Raw genomic sequence first — 26,205 nt, 5'->3', positions numbered from 1 at the left:
ACGTGTGATTGAACGAGAGTGGTTTGGTACGTAACAATCTTCCTACTGAAATTGAGTTTAATGTTTTGAATATTGTTAAACTCCTCAACATGAAAGATGTTTGTGTAGCTGAAATTGAGATTCTAATTGAGAATATTCTTTTTGTTGGGAACATTGATAATATTGTTTATTTTTGTCACGTCCAATAAAAGATGAATAAAGTTGCTCATTTCATTATAACTTAGCATTTTCTTAAGGGTATTATTTGATCGAGAAATATATTTTTTTTAGATGGTGTTTCTCTCCCTCCTTGTTTATTTAGTGTTAGGGAGTATGTGATTGTAATTACCGTTTTTTTTTTTTTATTATTATTGTTTATCTTTTGCCTTAAAATTTTGGTTTTCATTTTCTCCATGCAAATTCTTCTCCCAAATCCCATAATTTCCTAACCCTTTGTTGTTAAGGTACCTCTAAATTTGTTTTCTTTACCCTTATTGTCTCTCCACATAAATATTGGTAACCTCTTCTAAAAATTAAATTATGTTAGATATATGAACTTCTTGTTGGGTATAAACAAAATATCACATTAAGTTAGGAAAAAAACTAATCCGAGCAATTATTTTTATTGGTAAATGATCTTTTGAGAATTTGTGTGCAAAGTAGATAATATCATACCAAGTGTGCATATAACTATAAATTATATTTCCTTACAATTAAACTTATTTTCTTCCATATTACGTTGGTTTTGATCATCTCAAGGTATAAACTAAAGTTTAATAGTAATAACATTTGAAAGAGCTAAAATTGGTATATACAATGTGGTTGAGAGTCAAGTAGGCGTATGGATTTTTGGTTGTGAATAAGATTGATTGTAGGTTAGCAAAAATTAACAAAAAAAAATCTGAAGTGAAAGGGGAATGGCGTCGGCGCATTGAAGTAACCAAAAGTGATATTGATACTGATGGGGCAACAGACATTAGACAAAGACTTTGGGTTTTGTTTGCATAGAGACTTATATATAATATAACCAAACACAAAGCTTTCACATTTTTAGACCAAATGATTTTTGGATTATGTTTTCATGCCCTTGTTTTAATGCACTTTCAACTCTCAATACTCTACCTTTCTCTATCCTTCTTTCAATCTAACATTACTTATACTTATACGTCATCTTTTAATTTTAAATATTGAAACAAAAGATGACATGCATTGTCTGTCATTAAGTGCTTACCGTAAACATTCATCTTACTTATCAATTATTTCAAACACCAAGTTAAAAATCTATATGTATTTTAGAAAAAAAATGGATATTTATCGATAACATGAATTTCATCTCAAACTTAACTAATAATAAGAGAGAAGTAGTTTCTCTATATTGTTTCAAGATGGTGCTGCTTTGGGTTCATCAATTTTTTTAATCAAATGTACTTTTTTAATTGAATGTCCCATTTGGATATGATGGACACTAAACCATATTAGATAACATATATGGTTTCATCTTAAAACTAACTAACAACGAAGGGAGTAGTTCATCTATTTTATAAAGATTGTGAGATCACTAAAGAACCGTTTGAGACGAGGATTATACAATACTATAGTAACCACCTCTAGGTAGCTACAGTAAACACTATTTAAATATTTTCAATTTGTTATAGTAAACATTGCGTGAAAACCTCTAATTTTCTATAATATTTACTATTTGCTACAATTTTTACTATTTGACATTCGTCATTTTTTAATTATTTGTTTCCAAACTAAAATAATTTACGTTATAAAAACATACTTTTATAACTTAAGCTAAAATAATTTACACTCAAAACATAAACTATTATAACTCAATCATAATAATTTAAGATTAGTTTGGAGAATAAAAAGGGTTTAATGGTAAAATTTCATGCATTTAAGTTTAGCATTTCCTTAATTTCATTTTATTGAAAGCTACAAAACTTTCAAACCCTTTTGTACCAACTTCAACATAGTCCATTAATTAAGCCAGCTTTTAGTTCCAAATCTTCACCATTTTTTAAATTGCAGTATTCTTTTGAACAATTAAAGTGAAAATCTTGTATGCATAGTGACGACTCAAATAGAATTTGAAGACCAAAAGATTAAATTAATTAAAAGGATATAAATTATGATAGTTTGAAACCAAGAGAAGCTAAGCAGAAAAGAAAAGTCATGAGAAGTCAAGTAATTAAGATTTAGATATATTATAGTTTTTTAAAGTTATATAACTTTTAAATTTTATATGTAACCAAAGAATTAGACTATTGACTGATCCATTAATCATACTTTATTATATAAAAAAAATATCCAATAGCTAATTTTAAACAATTATTTTAGCTTTTGTTTCTCTTTCCTTTTTGATGAGATGTGTGATGTGACTAAAGAGTGGTCTAAAGACCTACACCATAAACTTCCCCTTGCTTTCTTTTATGATCATCAAAGTACTTTGTATTATATTTAAATATATGACAAAAAGAAAGAAGACTCATGTAAATGTTGTAAACATTATTTTAGATGTAAACATTTCTTTTTATAATCTCCTAAGGTTTGTATCAACTGTGTAGGAATGTTTTTGACCTCCAACCTAACGTTTAGATTTTGTTTAGTAGTGGATTCTTTTTTTTTTAGTTTTTTTTTTCAAATTGCACGTGTTTTTTTTCCAATTTTTCAATTAAAGTTTTCACGTTTGTTATATTAAAAATATAGTTTATAAATCTTTTCATAAGTTGGCATAAGAATGAAGTTTTAAAAACTGGTAAATGTGATTTGAATTCAAAATGTAAATGTTAGATATTAAAAGAAAAGTGAAGTAATTGAGGAGTATGAATACAACTTTTGGTGTGAAGAATCAAAGGGTTGGGATTTGCATTTCCTATGCTGAAGAAAGTAAATGGTGGGAAGTGGGAGATAATATAAAAAGATGGGGGGATGAGGTGGAAGGCATAGAGCCCAAGATGTGTGGGGTCAAATATAGTGTTTTGTTTTCAAACTTTGAGGCAGAAAAAAATGGCCCAAATTTTCATTATACTAAGTTTGATTAATATATAAGGCTACAAGAAAAGAAGAAAAGAAGAAAAAGCAATGGTGGCTCCAACCCATTTGAGTCTGTTCTTTCATGCAATCATAATTGTCCTCTTCTCTTCATCTTCTTCACATCTATATCTATATCTATATATATAATTATATATCTTTTCTTTATCCCAATTCCCACTCTCTCCCACTTCCCAACCATTTGATCTTTTTTCACTTTTTTCTTTTTAGAAAAAACACATCCTGCTTCTTCTTCTTCAGGTGGAGCTACAAATTTTGTCTTTAGATTTAAACCTTATTCTCAAACACCTTTAGAAAAATCTCTCTTCTTCCTTTCCTTGCTTAATCAAAAGAATGATGGTTAAATATCTATTTTAGTTCGTTTACTTTAGAAAAATATAATTATAAAAATGGTCGTTGTTTTGATATCTATAATCTACTCATTTCATTATTCATTTAATTAAGAATGTGTAGTGGTTCCAATATAAGTTGATTGTACATTTTTAAGTTTATGATACAAGTAATTGACAATTAAGTATCATTAGATACCACAATAACTAATATTTTAGAAGATGCAAAGAGAATTTCCAAATATAACAAATTTAGATCTAGCTTTTGATGTTTATGAATGATATATTTTCTTCTATTCTTTAAAATTACTCATGTCTTGATAACATGCGGTTCAAGAACTAAAGTGGAAAAAATATAAAATATATGTTTTTTAAATGAAGGGAATAAAGTGAGATTCAAAATTTCCAAACTTTTTTTGAAAAATAAAATGTAATTTAAGATTTGTAGAATTTAAAATAATGGAAATTTGGGACAAATTTTTTTTTTTGCCAACGTGGCTTCTCTCTTCTCCTACTTCCCTAAATTATTATTAGGGATAGAGTTGGGAGATTCCAAGAGATTTTTGTTTCTTTTTTTAATACCAAAAATGTGAGTTTGGATTTCCTTTTTATTTTACCTTTCCATAAAGCACATGTGAAAAATTGTACATTTCTTTCTTTTAATTTTTCTAATGTAATCATCATAATATGATATGAATATTGGATTTTGACATATGTTATTATTAATTAAACATGGGATATGGTGTTTGAGTACTTGGATGCTTCATTTAATTTTAGATCTTTGAGATTAGTTTTTACTTTATACTCCATTAGTTTTATCAACCCTAAATTAGAAATTTCATCAAATTAACTCATAGAATCAGTTTAAAATTGAATGTATATATTGTCATAACTTACAATTCTCTCTTTCCTTCTTTAAGGGTAAGATTAAGATTCAAATATCTATCTAAATTCCATGAAATTAAACATTTAAGGTAAAATTGTTGTTTGTTTTTTCAATTATTTATAAATATTTGGATTTTTTTTTATAGAAAAAGTAAAGTGGGATTCACCACAATAATATGAAAAACTATTCTGGTTAATTATTATATTACACATTGTTTTTTTTTTTTTTTTAAATAAAAGAAGACATAGTTTGTTTATAATTCTAAAATGAAAATAAGAAACAATAAAGGTAGTAATTTTAAAGAAATTTTTCCCCAAAAAAGAAAAGGTGAGAAAAGAAACGACAAAGCACAAGACTTGGTTAGGGTTAACCACACACACACATATAAATATTTGTTAATGTAATGTCAAAATCAAGGCCAGTTCAGAAAATTGGTACAACAGAAAAGTTATTTTGACCAAAGAAAAGAGAAGACTTGAGGCTTTAAAAAAGTCCAAAAACCTTGAGGTGTAAGTGACTGATGGATTCCTCTGCCTCTGTTTCTGCCTCCACAACACATCAACTAATCTCTAACACAAAATCTTAGGTTCACTGAGATTCTAACTTTTTTGAATGAACTATACTCAGTGTTGGTAATATTTTAAATCTACGTTGATGCCACCTGTGCTTTCTTTACTGTAAGGGTGGTGAGATTTTGAGTCATTTTGTCCATGCTTCTAATGGTGATCTTATGATTTTAATGTGAGCAACTTTGATGTTCACTGGTGCTTGAGGTTGTAGATTTACACTTTATAAGTTGAAACGGATTTGACCATTCTCCTAAAACTTATTTGAATGTCAACAACAAAGTCCAAGCCTTTGTTGGTAACATTTGGGTTTTTCGTTGACAAAACGTTGTTCTTGGCTTTTCGTCCACAAATCTATAATTTCATTGCTCATATTATAGTGTGTAAAGCATGAAAAATCAATGTCTTTTGATCTATGTTTTATCTATTTATTTGATATTTCTTTAGTTCCTTGTTCTTTCTTAGTATTACTTCAACAGAAATTTTATATACATTTTTGTTAAAATATGGTTTAGGGCATACATGACGAAATATTCACTAAAAAAAAAGTAAAAACATTCACATATCTAATAAGGTTATTTATTTATTCCAAAAAGTGGGGAAAGAAAGAAGAAGAGTCAATTAGAAGTTAAAACTTAAGGTGCCTTGGGTGGCCATTAGTAGAGGCCAGAGGGGCTAGGTAGTTAAATCATTAGGTGGTTTAATAAACTAATTATGTTGCTCATGTTAACTTTGATATTCTATTTATTCAAGTTTATTGTTTAATGTGATAAAGTTTAAATTTGAATCAGTTAAGTAACTGAAAAAGTACATGATGTTTCTTTTTTAAGAAAAGAAATAAAAAAATCCTTGAGTAGAGTATCAAATTTTATGATAGTGGATTCAGATCTTGCAGCAATAGGCAACATAGCATAGGGAGGAATAGTTGAAAATAGTCTGTTTAAATCAAAACAGATTGAAACTATGAGGCTATTCTTTTCTAGAACTAATCAAAGCTAAAATTGGTAGATAGAAAGATGGGGATAACAAAAAGATATGGTTACTGATTCTGGAGGAGGGCTTTTATCTTTTTCTATGATTGTATGAAATGAATGTCTATAAAGAAATAGGTCATCATAACCACTTTTGGGCTTTGCCAACTAGTCCTTAAATTGAGGGAAAAGTGCCACAATGTAACAAACAATCTCATTGCCAATAAAAAGCCTAAATCAGAAAGGGAATCTGACATCAAAATAAAGTTTGGAGGCTAATCAATTATTACCATTCCAAAAGGGAGAAAAAAAGAAAAGAAAAGAATGTCTAAATAAATATTTTAACATATTTTTTTGTAGGCCAAAGAAGGATGGTCACAATCCAATTGCCTTTGAGACAACTCATCATCACAATCCTCACACCATCTACCTACAAGGATGTTGTGAGTTGAAATTGTGGCACATAATCACTCAAAACAGGAAAGCCACAAACTAACCAAGACAGTCAATTATTGCAAGTGGTAATATTGTCAAAAATTGCATCACAAAATTAAAAAGAAAGAAAGATATTGGGGGTCACTTGTAAGGGCCTAGGCATATGACTGCATAATGAGGGCCTCCCACTCCCACTATCACTTAGTCTCTGTTACAACCACCACACACTAATGGCTAGTTTGTGGGAAGTCTACTTGGTAAGGCTTACAACATATTCTTAGAATGGCCAATCAAATCCATAGATGATGTTGTGAGAATTATGATATCAATTATTCCATGTGTAATAATTTGACAAACAGATAGATGGTCCACAACTTCCTCCCTAATATGGATAAACTACAGCTACCTAACCATTGGGACCAAGTTCCTTAATTTGCTTGTTCATTAAATATCCCCCACCCCTCCCCCCAAAGAGAAAAAAAGAGCAAACTAATCATCTTAATAGTTTTATGATCTTGGTAAACATTATAGGTTCAAATCATCATGACCGTATGCTAAAATATTAAACATCTCATAAAATTTTCAATGCACAATATCGTATGGTAGGGTCAAGAATTGGTACTAATGCTAATAGAATTAGTTGAAAGGCACATACCTAGCTCAACAACTCACAATTATTTGCAATGACCTTTACTTATTCTTCCTAGTATGCATTACATCCTATTCAATACGGTTAGAAATTCAGGCTTCAATTATTCACTTACATACTGATCTAATCATGCCCCATATGTAAACAACAAATATATAGTTTCCTCATTTTTCTACAAAACTCAGGTGGGATGGGTTTCATGTCCAGACTACACAAAACTGAATCTATGAAGGGCTAGTAATGGATTATTAAATGAAAAGGTTGTCAACTTGTTTTTTTCAAAGCCAACTGATTAATGATCATTAAAACAACGTCAGAGAATAGAAACACACAAAATCTAGAGTACGACCAATGATTCTATTGTTAGCCACTTCTATAACGTATATGCTATAGCACACCGCCTTACTTTCTTTCCAAAATGCTAATGAGTATTTCTGTATGCATCGAAAGTCAATCCGCATAAGCTAAAAGAGAATATGAAAGTATGAAATTTCAATAATATATACAAAAGTAAATTGTAACCAAATGATTAACTACCACATTGCCTGCCATGTAATCTTTCTACTATTACTATTACAAGTCTTTAGAAGACAAGACAGAGGAAAAGGAAAACGATGTAAAGGGGCAAGTTACTTTAATGCATGATAAAGATGTCCAGGTAATGAGAATTAGTTCTAAAAAGAAGACGCGAGTGTTCAAAAACAAGGTTAATGATACGTACCATGCATGGTGAATGCAAGTGGTAATCCGCGTGGCTTTACACCAAATGCTACCTGCAAGGCTACAAAAATGTCTAGATATAAGGAGATAAATGGAACAAGACGAATCATCTCAAATGGTATGCTAATGTTCTGTTTGGCTTCCCACTGACACCATGATTGTGTAGAAAATACCAGTAAGAAGACTGGAAATATTGTTGAACTGGATAAATGATAGTATCAAGGGGTAAAAAGTAGGCAAATAGAACATAAAAGAAAGAGTGGTGTCGGTGTGCATACTTGTCCAGGGAGGAAAAAAGTTCAAAGTGCAGCTGCACAAAAATAATATCTGCTCACGAAATGTAACATTTAATAAATATTGTAGACCCATGAGATCAATCCATCAACTGGAGTTGCAGCAATTTCATAGCATCACAAGCTTTTCTTTCATCACAAAAACAATTAACCATGGTACTCCACATTTCTCCCTGAGGGATACATCCATTAATCACCATCTCATCCAGAATTCTAGAAGTCTTAGGAAGATCTTTTTTGTTACAGAAGCATTTTAACAAAGAATTAAAAGTATCAACAGTGATACTAATACCACGTGTCAAGACACTAAGATACAACTGAAATGCACGATTTGAATTGTTGATAGTGCAGAGACCATGAATTACTCTGTTATGGGTCCTGACATGAAGGCTCCATGTTATTCTATTAGGTTTGATCCCACAAAGAACCATCTCATCCAAGAAGTTTGCAGCTTCTTGGAATCTGGAAACATCACACAGACAATTAACTATTTTCCCATACAACCCGGCATCTGGTTTGAAACCTTGGAGTTTCATTCGGTCAAAAATCTCTAAAGCTTCATTTATTTTTCCTTCATTGCAAAGTCCATTAAGCAATGTACTATAACTGATCATGTTGGGCCTCAAGCGTTTTTGGATCATCAACTCCAAGATATCTCTAGCTCGTGAAGAATGACCAGTCTTGCAAAATCCATCCATTAGAGAACTGTAAGTAAACACATTAGGTTCGATATTCTTGTCCTTCATATCTTCAAGTAATCTCATTGCTTCATCCACATTGTTCAGCTGACATAGACCATGTATTATCGAAGTATAGGTGACGACAGAAGGTGAACAACCTTTTGTCTCCATCTCCTGCAACAATTCCTTTGCCTCAACGATGCTTCTGAATCTACACAATCCATTGATCAAAGTTCCATAAGTATATGAATCAGGTTCACACCCATGATTAGACATTGTACGAAACAAGTGCATTGCTTTATCCATGGTTCCACTATTCTTGCAAAAGGCTTTGATTAGAACATTAAGAGAAGTTACCGTAGGGGGAATACCCATTTTTCTCATATCCCTATAAAATCTAAAAGCCGATTTTAATTGATTTTCTTCCACAAGAATGGCAAGGACTGAAATGTAAGATTTTTCTGTAGGCTTGCAGTGAAAATCCTGCATTTTATGGAAAACTCTTATGGAATCCAACGGCTTATGGATACGACCATAAGCCCTACAAATGGAGAGAAGTATATCCTCAGTGACGTCAATTTTCTCTTCCTTCATCCTATCAAGAAGGGTTTCTGCTAACCTGAACTGGTTTGCAGAAATTAACTTGCTAATCATGAGACTAAAAGTATTTAGATCATGCTTAAAACCATTTGCATACTCGGCTGTCGCAGAGTCGAATATGATAAGTGCCTTCTTTATGTCTCGTTCTGCTTGTATTAGCTGCTGAACATGAGTAGGTGTAACTGTTTTTGCCCATTTAAACATAGCTTTACTGCCCATTGTTCTTCTCTTGTTTAAAGAATCAGACTGTCTAACTTCCGACTGAACCTGAAGCACATGAATCTTATTCAATATTTTGAAGTCCATAAAAAAAAGAATAATCTTAATAATCGCAGTGCATATAAACTCTTGGAATGTTTGAAGTTCTTTACAAGATGCCAACAAATACATCAAATCCATGATTCACACCACTAACATTTTATTGTTTTAAGGAACATTATAGAACATCCATCGTTACAAAAAGTGTAGATGATTCATTAGCACATTTCACCACAAACCAAGTTTCTTGACCATTAAGCAACGAAACACTTGCTACCAAAAGTGGAAAAATACACGGGGGAGAATTATAAATGGGGATAAATTTGTTTGGTTAGACTAAGTGGATGGGAACTCTCACTTTTTGACGCTAGAGAATGAAGTTCTACTGAATTAAAACAACACAAGTGCCTTTCGTTTATTCTAAGAAAATAAAAATAGAGAAAATTGCAAAAACCACCCCTGGAGTATGGTGGTTGTAACAATTGCACCCCTAAACTTTCAATTATATAAATTAAACCGTCAAAATTTTAAAAGTGTAAAAATTGTACCCCTACACTTTTAAATGTAAGAATTAAATCCTCAAACTATGACATCAACACTCACAAAATGTGAAAATTAAACCATTTCTCAATTTCTCACTTATATTTCTTCTTGCTCTATCTCCTCCTCCTTCTCAATCTACCTTCCATTCCTTCCACCCTTTGATCATTCTCTTCCCTTTAACCACTCACCGGATGATTCATGTCCCAGCCTGTTTGAACATTGAACTGAAGTGCTGTGTTATTCGAGTGGATATGGATTTGTGGCAAATTGGAATTTCTGGTTTTGGTGTGTCAGTGTTTAATTGTTAGGGAAAATGAAAATAGTGATGGCTAGGTTGGGGGTGTTTGAACCAAGGAGGTGGGAGTAGTAGTTGGGACGTGTGGAGTTGGGAACTCCATTCTTTGTCTACACATCAACCACCCAAAAAAAAAATCAATAAATACCACAACATAAATCATATAACATATCGTGGCATGATCATGCTCATGCATACACACCAACCACCCAAATCTTTTGGACAGTCTCAGAGAAGCTATCAATCATATTCCAATTAGAGTGCCTGGCACAAAGGAGTTCTAGAAGTAAGATTACTTACCTTAAACTTAAAAGCCCAAATATTTTTTTAATGAAAACAACAACATTCATTGAGAAGAATGAAAGAATACAATGGTACACAAATAACAGCACACAAAATAACAGCAAGTAGTAACTGTGTTACTATACAAACTCCAAAGGCTTCTAAACACCAAAATCCTATCTTAGCAAGTAAGTCAAACCAAACATATGTACTTGTAGCCTCAAAACATCAATTTCCTTTATCTTCTCAAAAACAGTAAACCATTCTATAAATACTTTCATTTTCCTCACATGTATCGTTGCTAATGCCAATAAATTCAGGGTGCTCTTTTTCACTTTCCCAGTGAAACATAATCTCCATTCCAAAGTATAACCTATTGAACTCCTCCGTAAGTCATATATTTCTCATGAAGAGTTCTCATCCTGTAATATTCTCCTTCACTATTTGCCATCTCTTTTAAACTCCAAAAACCTTTTTTTCCTCTTTGTCCCAATTAACTATCTAGAGCCTTGGTAGCATAAAGTTAGGGATGGTCCAAGTCATTTGAAGTTCTCGAAAATTTTATTGTTTAATTAAAACAGACACTTTGCTTCTTCACTTTTAAGAATAAGATTATTTCAACTATTTTGGCTTCCTTTGACGACATCACCCAGGGTGCTATGAAGAATTATTCTAACCATCACTTATACTCCAACAGAAAATTTACTCCCTTAAGTGTTCATGACTTATTAAGCCTCTCAAAACTCATCTGGAAACATTTGACCTTAATACCCAGTAACCTTTAGTAAAACTATAGTTTCTTCTTCTCCTTTTTCTTATTTATAAAGCAACTTTAATCTCGTGCCTATCTGCATGTCATAATATGATAAAGTTTCCTTTAATACCACTAATCTCATCCCCCATGCCAAAACATAACACAAATCTTTAGTCCACTTGGACATCTTATTCGATGGCTTAAACATGTACAACCCTTTACTTCTATATCATCACAATGCTATATAGTCCCATCAAATTTCAACATCTTTGAACGATGCTCCTTTCTAATAGTCCCTCCATGAGATAAACTAGTGTCAAATGACCTCATAATTTTTTTTCAGCGTCTTAACTGAATAACCATCTCATACACCTTCTACCAAGTCACTAAACAAGCAATGTCAATCAGTCAGTACATAAACCTTAAACATGAATGTTTTTAAACACAACTTTCATAGAGCTTTTCATTGGTAGGCTGTATTTGGCGATGACGAAGAACCCATTGATGGGCCATAGGGACACTTTGGACTCACAATGTAAATCAGTCTATAGAGCCTAAAACTTAGGCTATGATACAAACTGTAACAGGCGGACTTTTCGAGATCTCTACTTGGGTCAATACTAACATAAGTGCAATTTTAAAACAAAAATTGTTCGACTCTCTTGTTTTTGTAAAACTATAATTTTATAAATAGTACAACAATATTTGAATCAGGATCCCAAAACGTTGAAAATATATAGATAAATAAATTATAAAACATTTGCATTTAAACTCAAACTCAAAGGTTTTCATTTTAACATTCAAAACTTCTTTAAAACATGATACTGAGCAGAAGCATTGACACTATTCCCATATGGCACCTTCAACAAATCTCCCGCCATGCACCTGGTGCTTTTTTTACTTTACTTACTTTACCTGAAAAACATGACATAAGAAAGGAAGAGTATAAAAGTACTCAGTAAGTGGCCCAATACTGGGCCCGCTGGGCGCACATGTTAACTTTCCTATCTAGGTATCAATGTACATCCTATAGCATATCAATCGAGGTGATCTTGAAGAAAGCCATATCAATAATAAGTGTGAACCTGAAGGAACACAAATCAGTCATACGTATGAATCCGAAGGAGAATGTATTAGTCACAAGTGAACGTGAACATGAAGGAACACAGTATCAGTCATAAATGCAGGTGGTGAACCTGTAGGTCACCGGAACATAGCATATGGACACAACCTGATAGGAAAGCTAACATGCAATATTCAACATTCATATTCTGTATCAAGACATAGGCATATTTTTACTAGCTTTAGTAACATATCTCATGAACTTCCAGATCATTCCCAGCATAACATAGTAAATCATTTCAACACAATAATGACTTGTTTTCACGACGTCAACTTAGGTTCGAGGGCAAGCCGGTAGTAAGTCCACTCATCTCAAATTCAGTCACAAGTTATAGTCCAAGCAATCAAGCTACTTAGCTTTGAGTAAATTTCTTGAACCAACCTAAACATAATAACAATTTATTATCAACTTTACCATAACACTACCAATCCAAAATCCTCTAAAATCTCTCAATTGCTTACCTCAATGTCGCCAGAAAACACCAATAATGTTCCAGAAAGAGGCTTAAATGCTTCAAAAAACACCCAATTAACTTAAAAAGCAAGAACGAAACGACTTTAAACCCAATTCGCAATGGGTGTCCAAGAAGGATCCAAAAGTTAATCCAAACTTGACAAATTTTACCCAAAATAAGCCATAACTCACCCAAAACTCAAGTTTCCGGCGAAACCAAGAGATGAAGGCAGCACCCAACTGACGGAACACAGCAGACCAGCGGCGGCTCGACGGAAACAAAGAAGCTGGGTGTTTCTGGCGGATGATGGCGCGGCTGAACGAACACGGCGGGCGTGAGACAACCAGCGGCGGTGCAGCACGGCGAAGTACAGGCGGCGGTGATGGACGGAAGAAAGAGAGGGGGCGTCTGCTCGTTGAGTGAACGAAGAAGATGAAGGAGAAATAATATATATATCATAATGTATACTTATCGTTTTTTTTCTTCTTCTTCTACAAAGTAATATATTATTTTTCCTAATTAAATTCTCAAATTTCCCAATTACTTTGCACATTTATGATAATAGCAAATCAAAATGGGGTAACTGCAAAAATATATATAAAAATGATTTACTACAATATAATAAGATGCATCCGATACGAAAAAAGAGGCGGTGTCATAGTTGTTTTTTCTAAATATTTTTTAGGTTCGACTATCTTGACTGAATCAAAATCTCTTGCTTAGATTAATTTTCCGAATAAAAATACCATTTTAATAGTAGATTTTTTAGAAATGTGTGATTGAATGATCATTTTAGTTATTGAATTTTGAAGAAGAAGAGGTTTAAAAGTATAGATATTACTAAATGATGATGTGGCGAGATGACTGGGATAATAAAAATGCTTTAATATTTTCCCTTTAGTTGTTCTTTCACTCCTCTTTCTCCTTCCATGCGAGTCCTCCATTTCCATCATCTTCTTCTCTCCCAATAACACAGTTGAATTAAAATCTCCTTTTTGAACCATTTTAGAGTTTCATTTAGGGTCGTTGAAATTAAACTGCAATAGTTCGAAGACATGAAAGGAGAGGAGAGATTGAAGAAACTAGGAGTGAAATGAACTGAGGAGGACATTGAAAGAAGACGAGCATGGAGATTTGGACATTTATTTTCAATTTAGAAGTGTTATTGGAGAGAAGTAGGGATACTTACAAAGTTAACCTAAGGTTGATGATGGAATAACCATACTTTTGCCTTTGGTACCTATGACGAACAAAGATGAAAAGATCCCAAAAATTTATTACATAAAAGTCTCATCCACGTGTCAAAATTCACGAGATTGTACTTCTAAAAGTACTTATCAACGGTCCAAATCCACTCTAATCAATTTGTTTTGATTCTGGCCGTTGAGACTTAGTCACCTTTTCATTCTTTTTTCGAGTTAATTAAGCCGATAAATCGAATCATTATATTATCTTCGGCCATTTCGCTCCGGCAACCGGAGCTTGAGTTTTCTCAAATGTCTGCTTTTTCGTCGTTACCGATTCTCAATGTTCCTGCTCGATCAAAGCCTTCGATCTCATCCCCCACCATTTTCATTCCCCCGTTTTCAGTTCGCGCCAGGAATTTATCTTCTCGTTTCGTCTTTTGTCAGGCATCAAATGGAACTAACCCCACCAGTGAGACTGTTTTTGCCGTGCCAACAATATCAGTCGACAACTCTGAGGAGGACGACTCCACTGCATTCGTGATTCGGGCACGCAATCGAATCGGCCTTCTTCAGGTGATCACCAGGGTTTTCAAGGTCCTCGGCTTGAGCATTGACAAGGCTACTGTGGAGTTTGAGGGTGAATACTTCACTAAGACGTTCTTTGTCAGTGATTCTCATGGAAATAAGATTGAAAACCTTGAGAGTATTGATAGGATCAAAAAGGCACTTATGGAAGCGATCGATGGGGATGATTTGACGATCTCTGCCAGGCCTGCCACTCGTGGCATTGTGGTGAGAAAGCCTGGGTTGTTGTCTACCTCAGGTGAACGGACAGCGAAGGCGGAAAGGATGTTCGAATTGATGGATGGGTTCTTGAAAAATGATCCGCTTAGCCTTCAAAAGGATATTCTTGATCATGTCGAGTATACAGTTGCCCGGTCTCGCTTTAGTTTTGATGATTTTGAAGCTTACCAGGTATTGACGTTTAGTTCATTTTGAATTCTAAATAAAAGATTCTCGATTAGTCAATTTATGAATAGGTTGAAGATATAGCAATTTTTTTGGACCGGAGTAGAAAGCGCTTAATGATGGAAAGAATAAATTCCTGCTGTTCAGAAACTAGACGTGTGATTACATCTAAACCTTCAGACATGTCACATTCACTTGGAGAAACGATAAAGCTGTAAGCTTTGACCCAGGTGTTGATAAACAAATTGGAGTTTGAAAAATATTTTGTTTATATGTATTACTGAGGCTGTACATGGCTGCCGTTGTATAAGAATGACAAAGTGCTATTTTAGGCTAATGACACAATCTCGGGAAAAAGATCCTGCAACTACTCTCATTAAATAGGCTTGACCCATAATTTTCTTCACCATTTATCTGATTGATTTTCTTTCCTACAACATTTCAAGGTCTATTCGGACAAAAATATCGAACTCTCGCTTTTATAGAAACAAATGAAGCGTCAAAGGCAACGAAGTTATGGAAAGGAAAAAAATTGCAGTGATCACACACTCAAAAAAGTTGTTTACATTAATAAAATTAAATTTAAGAATGCTTAAGAAAATTATATATCATCACCATTATATTTATAATCTATCATCAAAGTTCTATTATATCTCTTCATATTTTGTTATTATATGATGTATTTAAAAGACATTTATTCTGGATGTTGTTGATTTTGAACCCTCTAATTTACTAAGTATTAATGAAAATATTGGCATGTAATTGTATGTGTTGCAGCATTTTTTTCGTATACTAAAGTAATCAGAGCATTGTTGTTTTTGTAGATATCTTTTCCTAAGCATCATGTCTTGTGACATGTATGTACGTCTTTCTTTCTAAATATAAAATACAGAAGCATGAAAATCCTGAGCCACGATTGTATTAGTTTTGGCAAATTATTGTTTTCATTATTATTTGCACTCGTATTGACTATTATTTTCATCATTATTTAATAATTGATTTTAAAGAATGGTGTTTGTAGGCTTTATCTCATTGCATAAGAGATAGATTGATTGAACGATGGCATGATACTCAGTTACACTTCAAGAGGAAAGATCCTAAGCGCGTATACTTTCTCTCACTTGAGTATCTTATGGGTATTTATGCACTTTTCTGGAGTTAAGAGTTTCCTTTTACAATTCTGTTGCACGCTGGTAATGTGATAAAAAGGTTTTGATTTTTACGATAATTATCGGTTTAGCCATACGGTTTTCTTTTGGGGTTTAGCCATAAGGTTTTCATTTATTTGTAAGGGAACGCAGTGGTTCTGTAACTTCTTTCTAACTTATTTTGTAAAGTTCTTTAGTATGATGTTGTTAGCTGCTAGCTGATGCTGTTAGATAACTGTCAACCAACAATTTGAAAAACTTCAAATATGCTTTCCATCTGCTGACACTGGACTGAGTGTTAAACCCATTTTTAATTAATACATTATTTTAGCAATTGAATAATTGAATCCATTTTTAGTATATTTTTGTTTTCTTATATAGAAAAAACAGGGTTATTAAATCATGTAACTTTTTTTGGGATAAAATAATGAAACTCTTCATGTTTAATATTTTGGAAATGCATATTCATAACTAATTTGGCACTTTTCAAATTTTTTTCATTACAATAATTTCTAACTTCAATATTTCACCTACTTAGTTTGATAGGATTGTAATTTAATCTTCATGTTCTATGGTCTCATATTCTATACGGTCGATCAAATTAGATGCGTCACCATGTGCCATCTCTTTCTTCTTCTTCTTTTTTTTTTTTTTCCAGCTGAGCATTTTGTTTGATTTTTTTTCTATGCACGAATTGATCTTACTCTTGATTACGTTTAAAGTGAACTTGTGTTTTGGACTTTTAGTTTGCTATTTAAAGGTTACTCCATCTGATTATATGCTCTTTAGAATCATTGTTATTGATTTTTTTACTATTCCATTTCCATTGTCTGTGGTAGTCTTTTTTCTATTGAAACAGAAACAACAATTTTCATTGATGAAATGAGGGAGACTAATATTGATGCTTTGAGCATTTCCATCGTCTCTTGTAGTCCTTCCCTTGCTATCAGTTATCTTTTATAATTGTACTTTACAAAACGTTCTATATTCTTTCAGTTGTCCACCTTTTTAGTTCTTTGTTGTTGGCTATTGATGCCAATCTAAAGCTTTCTTTGAAAACAGGCCGTTCTTTGTCAAATAGTATTATCAACCTTGGTATCCGTGACCAATGTGCTGATGCTCTGAGCCAGCTTGGTTTTGAGTTTGAAGTTGTGGCAGAACAGGTAAGTGCAGACTTGGTAGTCAACTTGTTGAACTTCTGCTATCTTAGCTTTCTCGGTTCAGCTCAATAAGATTTCTAGCTGGATGCCACTTTTTCTTCATCCATATTATACCACATATAAATCATGGCACAGATGAGACTATGTTCTCATTTGCCCATCAATTTTTCTCATTTCCAAAATAAATCAAAAAATTAATTTTACTTGCATGTGTTACTGGACTAATACTTGAATGACAAGCACTTAGAATAACCAGCGTATAAGCTAAGTACCTTGTCAACCATTCTCAATAGATTTTCCTGAGATAAGTTTGGAGTTACTTTAGAGATGGGGGAATAAGAATGGAGTTGCAGTTGCCCTTCTCTTCCACCCATCGATTTAGTAATTTCCACTCACACAATGATTTCTGGTTTACCACATTTTACCATATGCTACTTTTCTTTCTTATGCCAACTGTACCCAATGTTCCCAGGAAGGAGATGCGGCCCTTGGCAATGGTGGCCTAGCTCGTCTTTCGGCATGTCAAATGGATTCTCTAGCAACTATGGACTTTCCAGCTTGGGGGTATTGCACGTTGAGATTAAATTTTAAAATTTCATGTTCATGAGTAGTTATAAGAATCTTGATACCCATAGTTCAGTATCTAGTGGAGCTTAGTGTATAAGAGAGAATTTGTAATTGCTGTCAATCTTTAATATTCTTTAGAAACCTTTTGAACTCTTCGTCCTTTTTCTAGTAGGAATGTAGGATGAATTTAATTCAGATATTAGGGCTTCTGTGCTTGTGACTGTGTCATAGTCATACTGAAATAATTATGTTTCTATCTCTAGCTACGGACTACGATATCAGTATGGGTTGTTTCGTCAAGTCATACTAGATGGCTTTCAACACGAGCAACCTGATTATTGGTTGAATTTTGGGAATCCTTGGGAAATAGAGAGAGTTCATGTAACATATCCCGTCAAGGTTTGAGAATGTCATATGTTCTGTCTTTTTTAAGGTTTCTTTTTTTCTTTTTGTTTGAATTTTGTCTAAAAGTTCCAACTTACTGTCCGTGATACTGGTTTAGTTCTATGGTACTGTTGAAGAGGAAATTTTGAATGGAGAGAAGTACAAGATCTGGATCCCTGGTGAAACGGTAAGGAACATCTTTCTTATTTCAGGGGTCCACTTGCTGTTTATTTATGCATTTTGCTAGATTTTTGTTTTCCTTGAGAAAATTAATCTTAGACTTTTGGAAACTACACCCTAGGTTGAAGGACTATCTCAAACTTATATGATTTGTCTGTCACAATTATTCAGATTGAAGCAGTGGCCTATGACAATCCTATACCTGGTTATGGAACAAGGAATACCATTACTCTTCGTCTCTGGGCTGCCAAACCAAGTAACCAGCATGATATGGTAGTTACTGAATACCAATATACTATCGAAATAACTCCAATGTATATTTAATATCATATGTATGAAAAACACATTATTCTTCATTGCATCACAAAAATATGAGCTTTTTCCTAGCAATGAAGATTAAGAGTTTGTTATGCTCCATTTGGTAGCTGCTTTGGAATTTTTATTTTGTTCTATTAAAAAATTGGGTATAATACTACAGAACAATGTTATTTTCAGGAAGCATATAATACTGGGGATTATATTGATGCTGTGGTAAATAGGCAAAGGGCAGAAACAATTAGCAGTATTTTGTACCCAGATGATCGTTCTCATCAGGTTGGTTTTATTTCGTTTAAATTTTATCACATCTTTTTTATAATATGGTTATATTACTCAATCATAGAGAGGACATAGACATCAATGCTATTAGTGCACATTTTATTTTCTTGTCATTATTAGTTCTTGCAATTAGTTTCTTGTTGTATTTTAATTCATCACATGCCTTAGTGCTCCTGACTTTATGAGCTCGTCGCTTTTCAGGGGAAGGAACTGAGACTGAAGCAACAATATTTCTTTGTCTCTGCATCCTTACAAGACATCATTCGCAGGTTTAAAGATGTTCATAAAGACTTCAATAAGTTTCCTGACAAGGTTATGATTCCTGTAGTTCCTTAGCTGCTAGGATTTCCTTCTTCTCTCACTCACTCTCTCTCTCGCTCTCTTAATTAAAAATTTTCCATGACAATAATTTTAAATCCAGAGGGATTAGCATGATTGTCATAAATTAGATAAATAAATTTTCATCTTTAGTTCTTTTCTATTTTATTTAAGAAGATATGTGGTTTCTAATTGACTGAATTACTTGAGATCAATATTTTTTTATTGAAATGGAAACAAGTGCTTTTCTTTGATATAATAAAAAGCGGCTATTGCTCAAAATACAATGATAGTTAATGATAATCCAGAATCATGAGACTAGAGATCAATAGATGCACCTAGAGATTAATATGCAACTGGATGGGATCTTTCCTGATACTAATAGCAATTATCAATTTTACCTTCTTGGAATTTAGTGAACCAATCTACCCTGTTTATGTTAAAATTAATGAAGGAACTACAGTCAAACATGGTATGTGTAGTTCTTTCAAGTTTTTGGTTTTCAGCTTGCCCCACATAGGGACTACGATCGAGGAGTTCTTCTATTTGCCATTTTGGGAGGGGTAATTTCTAATACCTAAGTGGTATGTGTGCAGTGGTGTGGGGGCTGTGGGGAGCAAGGAGAGAAACAATATAATCTTTAAAGGGTGGAGTGGGACTGTGCAAATGTGGTTCTTCAATAGGTTCTATGTTTCTCTCTGCATCGATGCTAAATTCTTTGTTATTATGTTTAGGTCTTTTTTTGCTTCATTGGAGTTTTCTCCTTTAATTGGATTCCCTTATTTTGTGGGCTTGATTTTTGTTTTTTGGATGCATTGTATTCTCAATGAAAGTACTGTTCATTATCATGAAAAAGAAAAATAGAATCTCTCTTTCCTATCTAATTTTTCAAAATCTGTGCTTACTTTCTGTCATTTTTTAGCAAACACAGATTGAGTGGTGGCTTTACATTTCTACCAATTCATGTGTCTGTAAAAAAAACCCGTTGTAGTTCAGTTTTGTTTTTTAGGTATTGGTACCTTGCTTCTGTTTCATAAATGGTGCCTACTTCTTTCTGTTAGGTTGCTCTGCAACTGAACGATATTCATCCGGCTCTTGCAATACCTGAGGTCATGCGAGTATTTGTTGATGAAGAACATCTTGGCTGGAATAAAGCATTTGACCTTACATGCAAAATTTTTTCTTTCACAACTCACACTGTACAAGCTGAAGCGCTGGAGAAGATCCCTGTTGATCTGCTTGAAAGTCTCCTCCCACGGCATTTACAAGTATGTTCTGAACATTGTTGTTTGTTAAATCAAAAATTTTGTTTTACTTTGTTCTGAAGGTTAATGGTGAGAATTGTTTCAGAGTCAACAAGGCTTCTCTTCCTTGCTGTGTTCCTACTCCTAGTGTTGTCTTAATTTCTTTTTGCCACTTTTTTTCTTCTGAGTTTATCTCATCTGCATATTTTAAGAAATAAGTTTTCACAAGCTTACGAGGCCTTACTGTTCTTGTTAGATTATATATGACATAAACTCGTATTTCATGGAGGAGTTGAAGAAGAGGATTGGTTTAGACTATAATAGGCTGGCCAGGATGTCCATTGTGGAGGAAGGTGCTGTGAAGGTATTGCCAAACCAAGCCCTGTTCTTTATTTTAATTAAGTTTTCATTTTTGTTTTGTTGGTTTTCAAATGTTTTATCCGTTTGTTTGGATGACTTTATTGAAGATTGTAGCAAATTTATTATTTTATATGTCATATTACAGAGTATACGTGTGGCAAACCTGTCACTCTTTTGTTCTCATACTGTGAATGGCGTATCCAAATTACATTCAGAATTATTACAAACAAGGGTATTTAAGGTATTGCAACCTTCATTAGCTTGTAGGAGACTTAATGCTTGACTACAAGGCTATAGAGTTGACACCTTATCATTTTTGCAGGACTTCTATGAGCTGTGGCCAGAAAAATTCCAGTACAAAACAAATGGAGTAACCCAGGTTCGAAGATTGTAGTGTTTTGGTACATATGGTGGCACGTGTCTGATCATATCTTTCTTTACTTTACAATATGATTCGAACTAAGGAGACTAGCAAACATGATGAAGGAACCCTATTTCACCCTTTTTTGGCGAATTAAATATTATGGAACCTACTTATTAACTCTTTTACAAGAAAAAATATCAGCTGAGTATGCCATGTGATCTAATAGTTTTGGGATCTTCAATATTTCTCATGGTCATTAAAATTGATTTTAATTTGTAATCTTAATTTTGTGATTTTTTTTAGAAGGAAACAATCTCATTTATTAATAAATAAACAATGAGACAAAAGCTCATAGTACAAGAGAATTATACCATGAGCAATCAAACCAAGGATCAAAAGGTGCACTCGGGCATCTCAACTAGGTTGAGACCCCCTTAGCACTCTCATCATATCCATAATAAAGAGACAAAAACTAATAAAGTACAAGTGCAAGGCTAACAACAGCCAATACAATCTTACTTTTGTGACAAATATAATGCTCTTTTGATGGGTGCCATCTTGATTATTAAGGTAATTTTTTAGATAAGAAACACTTCTTTGAATAAATGAAATAATGGGGAGACCCCACAACAACTAAAGGTAATTACAAAAGAGACTTCCAATTGAAAACTAAATAGGAGAGACTTGGTGTTTGGAGCGAGTGAGTTATTATAGTCTTAGGTTATTTTAATCGGATTACAATAGTTTGTGTTTAGAGTGTAGATTATTTTAGTTTAGGTTATAATAGTATGTGTTTGAGGTGTGACCTATTTTAGTTTGAGAAGAAAATAGTAAAAACTGTAGTAAAGAATAAAAAAAATTATGAATGTAAAATAGTAAAAATTGTAGTAAATAGTAAATAATGTAGCAAATTGAGGGTTTTGAAATAGCATTTAATATAGCTAATTGGGACTTTAAAATAGTATTGCTACATAGATGGTTATTATAATCGTATATAACCCTTGTCTCATACACCCCTTAATAAATATTTAGATGGTTGCTTACGCCTAGATTTCCACCAATAAAAATCTATGCTGATTAAACATAAGCTCAATGAATCGTTGTTGACTATTAAGGTCATGGATATGCTGTTTGGTTATTTATTCGCCACCATAAGTTCATATATTCCACATGTATTTGGAAAAATCCTTATTTCTCTTTTTTTTTTTTTTTTTTGTTTGCTGAGAAAAGTTCAAACTGGGTTTCACAAAAGTATATGACTATTCTGTTCAATGAATATTTCCACAGCGTCGCTGGATTGTGGTTAGCAATCCTAATTTATGTGCTCTCATCTCAAAATGGCTTGGGACAGAGTCTTGGATACGTGATATTGACCTTCTAATCGGCTTGCGTGAATATGCCACTGATATTTCCCTGCATCAAGAATGGCAAATGGTAATTTATTCCCCATTCATTCTCTCGAAGCCGGATTGACTACTTGTATGGATGTTGGTTACTTAGTCCTGTTGTATGAACTTGTAGGTGCGAAGGGTTAATAAAATGAGGCTTGCTGAGTACATTGAAGCAACAAGTGGCCTCAAGGTGGACACATATTCCATATTTTATCTCTGATTTTACTTGCTCGCGTTAGTCATTTCTTAGCTCTTTGTATAGTCCTTTTGTACTTTGAGCTTTTGACTTATTATTAATAAATGAGACTCGTTTCCTTGAAAAAAAATATTTTTTTATTGTTTCTGTATTATTGTGGTAAACCTTGACTCTCAAGTCTCAACCAATGCAGGTCAGTTTAGATGCAATGTTTGACGTGCAGATAAAAAGGATACATCAGTACAAAAGACAGCTGCTGAATATATTAGGCATCATCCACAGATATGACTGCATAAAGGTAAATTGGAAATGTGATTGTTTTTCTTCTTTTTCTTGATTGGAGAAAACGGAATGTCATGTCAATATTGAGGAATTGTCTTCACCAATCTCATAAATTACATGCCTGCAGTCTGCTTATTAGATTTTCATTTTTATGGAACTTCATACATTTGTCACCACTTATTTGCTTATTCCAGAATATGGCAAAGGATGATCGGAGGAAAGTTGTACCTCGTGTCTGCATAATTGGGGGAAAAGCTGCTCCTGGTTACGAAATGGCAAAGAAGATGATCAAACTTTGTCATGCTGTAGCAGAGAAGATTAATAACGACAGTGACGTAGGGGATCTTCTAAAACTTGTAAGAGGCTTTTCTGTGACTTTCATATTAGATATCTTAAGTCTTCTGCTAGATCAGTCATCTATCCGGTAAATGAGCAAGAATTATCTGTCCCCACAAATACCTCCTACACTTCAACGGACTTTCACCCATTTCGTAACTTTTGAAATTCTGCAGGTTTTTATTCCCGATTACAATGTATCCGTCGCTGAATTGGTAATACCTGGGGCCGACCTTTCACAGCACATAAGGTTGATTGATTTTCTTATGATATAAAATAGAACTGTCATGAAGTGTATATAATCGCATAATAGTTAGAAGCTAGAAAGTAGTCCCAACAGAACACCAGGAACAAAGCCATACATACAAACTATACAGGGGCGAAATAAAGCCACCCCATTGCAAGTCGCCTTCCAATATCCACAATAAGAAATGCAGGAATTCATTACACCGATGTACATAAATATTGAGCCAGTAAATTTTTAGTAATGAAAAGAATGTACATGCAAACTGATATTGTGGCTCAAATTCATTTATTGGTTGAGCAAAGAGCTCTACGAAACTTTACATTTTTTTCTTATTCATTTTCTTCAGTGCATAACATGCAATAAATTTTGATGTAGTACTGCTGGACATGAGGCATCGGGCACTGGCAGCATGAAATTCCTCATGAATGGCTGTTTATTATTAGCTACAGCTGATGGATCTACAGTTGAAATAATTGAAGAAATAGGGGAAGACAACATGGTGAGTATGTCTTTCTCATATTTATAGCTTATGTTTAGGTTCTTAGTTAAACTTTTTCTATATTGAAAAGATCATCACCATATCATCCTGCATTTTGGCAAATTCTTGGTTCTTGTAGTCAATCAATCGAACAAAGATAATGGTGAAATTACTAAAAGTTAATGCATTCAATGACGTAGCCGAATAGCAATTATTTTCCAAATGCAAATTACAGTCTCACATTATATCTGGGTTGTTAGGTTACAAAAATCTTTTATCGTGTCTTAGTTGTCTTAGTGTCAGAGAAATCGAACTGACATGACCTCTGACAACTGGTTCAGAGTCCTCATAAGTACAATAGCACCTTGTCCTTCCAATTTGCAGTTAGAGCTGGTTTTTCATCTCTTCTTACATGATTAAGTCTTCTCATCTATATGAATCATCTTGAAAAATTATAGTCAGACTGACTACCCTTCCAAGAAATAACGACCATACCGTTGCACCTGGAATCTGAAAACTATCTTTTACATAAGTTTTGGCTTTTCAGATGTCAGAAACCTTGAGTACACCAAGTATGTCCGGAAATAAGCATTTACAGTAGTTCTAATATATCTTGTTCAGTTTTTATTTGGAGCTAAAGTGCATGAAGTCCCAACATTGCGTGAAAAGGGATCTACAATTAAGGTGCCCCTGCAATTTGCTCGTGTTGTAAGGTATACATGCAATCGCTCTCATCTGTCTTCTACTGTCGAATGCACAATGAGAGCTAACTTTCCTCAATTTTTAAAATCATTTCATGTTTTTTGTAATTGTTTTAAGAATGGTTCGAGATGGTTATTTTGGCTTCCAAGACTACTTCAAATCGTTATGCGACACAGTGGAAGGCAATAGCGATTATTATCTCCTTGGAGCTGATTTCGGAAGCTATTTAGAGGCACAGGTATTCCTTTGGTTTCTTGAAATGTGGAACTCAAGGGCATTGATGTTTAATAGCTCTATATTGTTATTTGTTTTACAATGATAATGATCAATCGTATTCAACTCCAGGCAGCGGCAGATAAAGCATTTGTTGATCAAGAGAAATGGACACGGATGAGCATCCTCAGTACTGCAGGTTCGGGTAGATTTAGCAGTGACAGGACCATCCAAGACTATGCAGAGAAGACTTGGGGAATTGAGCCTTGTAGATGTCCTTTATGATCATCCATCTTCTAAAAGAAAGTAAGTAAAGTTATCAGCATGGAGAAACCAAATAACTCATTGATAGTATAGTACTGAAAATTAGGTGAAGTTTCCCTTGTTGAAGTTTCTTCCAAGTCGTCTCCTCTGTGTTATCTAATGAAGACTAACTGTATTTGTAACACTATAAACAAGGTTGGAATCAGTTAAGTCTTTAACTTTAAATACAAAAATTATAGAAAGCACAAAAATTTGCAACTGTTTCTTTGCAACTGTTTGTAGTGGATATGGTAATTTCCAGTGTGGAAAATGCTGTGTACAAAAATGCAGTGATTGTGAAGTTGTCATATGTACCACCTCAGTATGTAACTCAAGAGGGAGAGGTCGTCTCTTACTTCTCAATCTTCGAGACCATGGAGTTCAATTATATATAACATATATAATGTGTTAAAACTCTCATTTTGTTGTATACGGTGAGCCTCTTCACAATCTAATAACATATTTAACCTTTCTTTTGGGTTAAAATATCATTTTTGTTCTAGGATTCCGTTTACATTACATTTTAGTATTTTATTTTAATTTTTTTGACTCTTCTTATTTAGTTTTATACTTTTAATAAATCTTAAATTTAGTTGATGTAATCAATCTTGCCGCAATAAAATTTGACCACTAAAATAGAAAATTCAAAATTATTTTCTTAAAACTGGTTAAATAATAATATTAATTTTTACGTAGAACTACATA

At 33.4% G+C, this 26,205-nt stretch overlaps 2 protein-coding genes across 9 annotated transcripts; one reads left to right on the top strand and one right to left on the bottom strand.

Annotated features, from left to right (window-relative positions):
* Positions 1 to 7,383: 7,383 nt before the first annotated feature.
* Positions 7,384 to 14,096, bottom strand: LOC101203746 (pentatricopeptide repeat-containing protein At5g46100). Of its 6 annotated transcripts, XM_031880379.1 has the most exons (3): positions 13,066 to 14,096; positions 10,063 to 12,212; positions 7,889 to 9,432 (listed from the first exon to the last, which is right to left on the bottom strand). In XM_031880379.1, exon 3 carries the CDS (start codon positions 9,382 to 9,384, stop codon positions 7,966 to 7,968), a length of 1,419 nt encoding a protein of 472 aa, XP_031736239.1. In that variant the 5' UTR covers positions 9,385 to 9,432; positions 10,063 to 12,212; positions 13,066 to 14,096; the 3' UTR covers positions 7,889 to 7,965. The 6 variants fall into 6 exon arrangements, 4 of the variants coding, with proteins under 4 accessions (XP_031736240.1, XP_031736238.1, XP_031736239.1 ...); XR_004214183.1 differs by lacking the exons at positions 10,063 to 12,212; positions 13,066 to 14,096 and adding an exon at positions 7,384 to 7,653 and having other exon boundaries at positions 7,871 to 10,056; XR_004214184.1 differs by lacking the exons at positions 10,063 to 12,212; positions 13,066 to 14,096 and adding an exon at positions 7,384 to 7,645 and having other exon boundaries at positions 7,871 to 10,056.
* A 128-nt stretch (positions 14,097 to 14,224) lies between these two features.
* Positions 14,225 to 25,920, top strand: LOC101213300 (glycogen phosphorylase 1). 3 transcript variants are annotated; one of them, XM_031880376.1, is made up of 22 exons: positions 14,258 to 15,036; positions 16,052 to 16,166; positions 17,241 to 17,341; positions 17,811 to 17,902; positions 18,169 to 18,304; positions 18,408 to 18,476; positions 18,641 to 18,742; positions 18,965 to 19,063; positions 19,268 to 19,378; positions 20,446 to 20,652; positions 20,885 to 20,992; positions 21,134 to 21,229; positions 21,311 to 21,367; positions 22,640 to 22,786; positions 22,874 to 22,933; positions 23,133 to 23,237; positions 23,416 to 23,577; positions 23,734 to 23,807; positions 24,180 to 24,303; positions 24,904 to 24,995; positions 25,102 to 25,222; positions 25,330 to 25,920. In XM_031880376.1, the coding sequence occupies exons 1-22, from the start codon at positions 14,371 to 14,373 to the stop codon at positions 25,480 to 25,482; spliced, it is 2,997 nt and encodes a 998-aa protein (XP_031736236.1). In that variant the 5' UTR covers positions 14,258 to 14,370; the 3' UTR covers positions 25,483 to 25,920. The 3 variants fall into 3 exon arrangements, 2 of the variants coding, with proteins under 2 accessions (XP_031736236.1, XP_031736237.1); XM_031880377.1 differs by lacking the exon at positions 14,258 to 15,036 and adding an exon at positions 15,050 to 15,244; XR_004214182.1 differs by lacking the exons at positions 23,734 to 23,807; positions 25,102 to 25,222; positions 25,330 to 25,920 and having other exon boundaries at positions 14,225 to 15,036.
* The last annotated feature ends 285 nt before the right edge of the window (positions 25,921 to 26,205 follow it).

This window comes from Cucumis sativus, chromosome 1 (genome assembly GCF_000004075.3).
Source record: "Cucumis sativus cultivar 9930 chromosome 1, Cucumber_9930_V3, whole genome shotgun sequence".
NCBI lineage: Eukaryota > Viridiplantae > Streptophyta > Magnoliopsida > Cucurbitales > Cucurbitaceae > Cucumis > Cucumis sativus.
The sequence above is the reverse complement of the archived record's forward strand: the minus strand, read 5'-3'. Positions and strand labels throughout refer to the sequence as shown.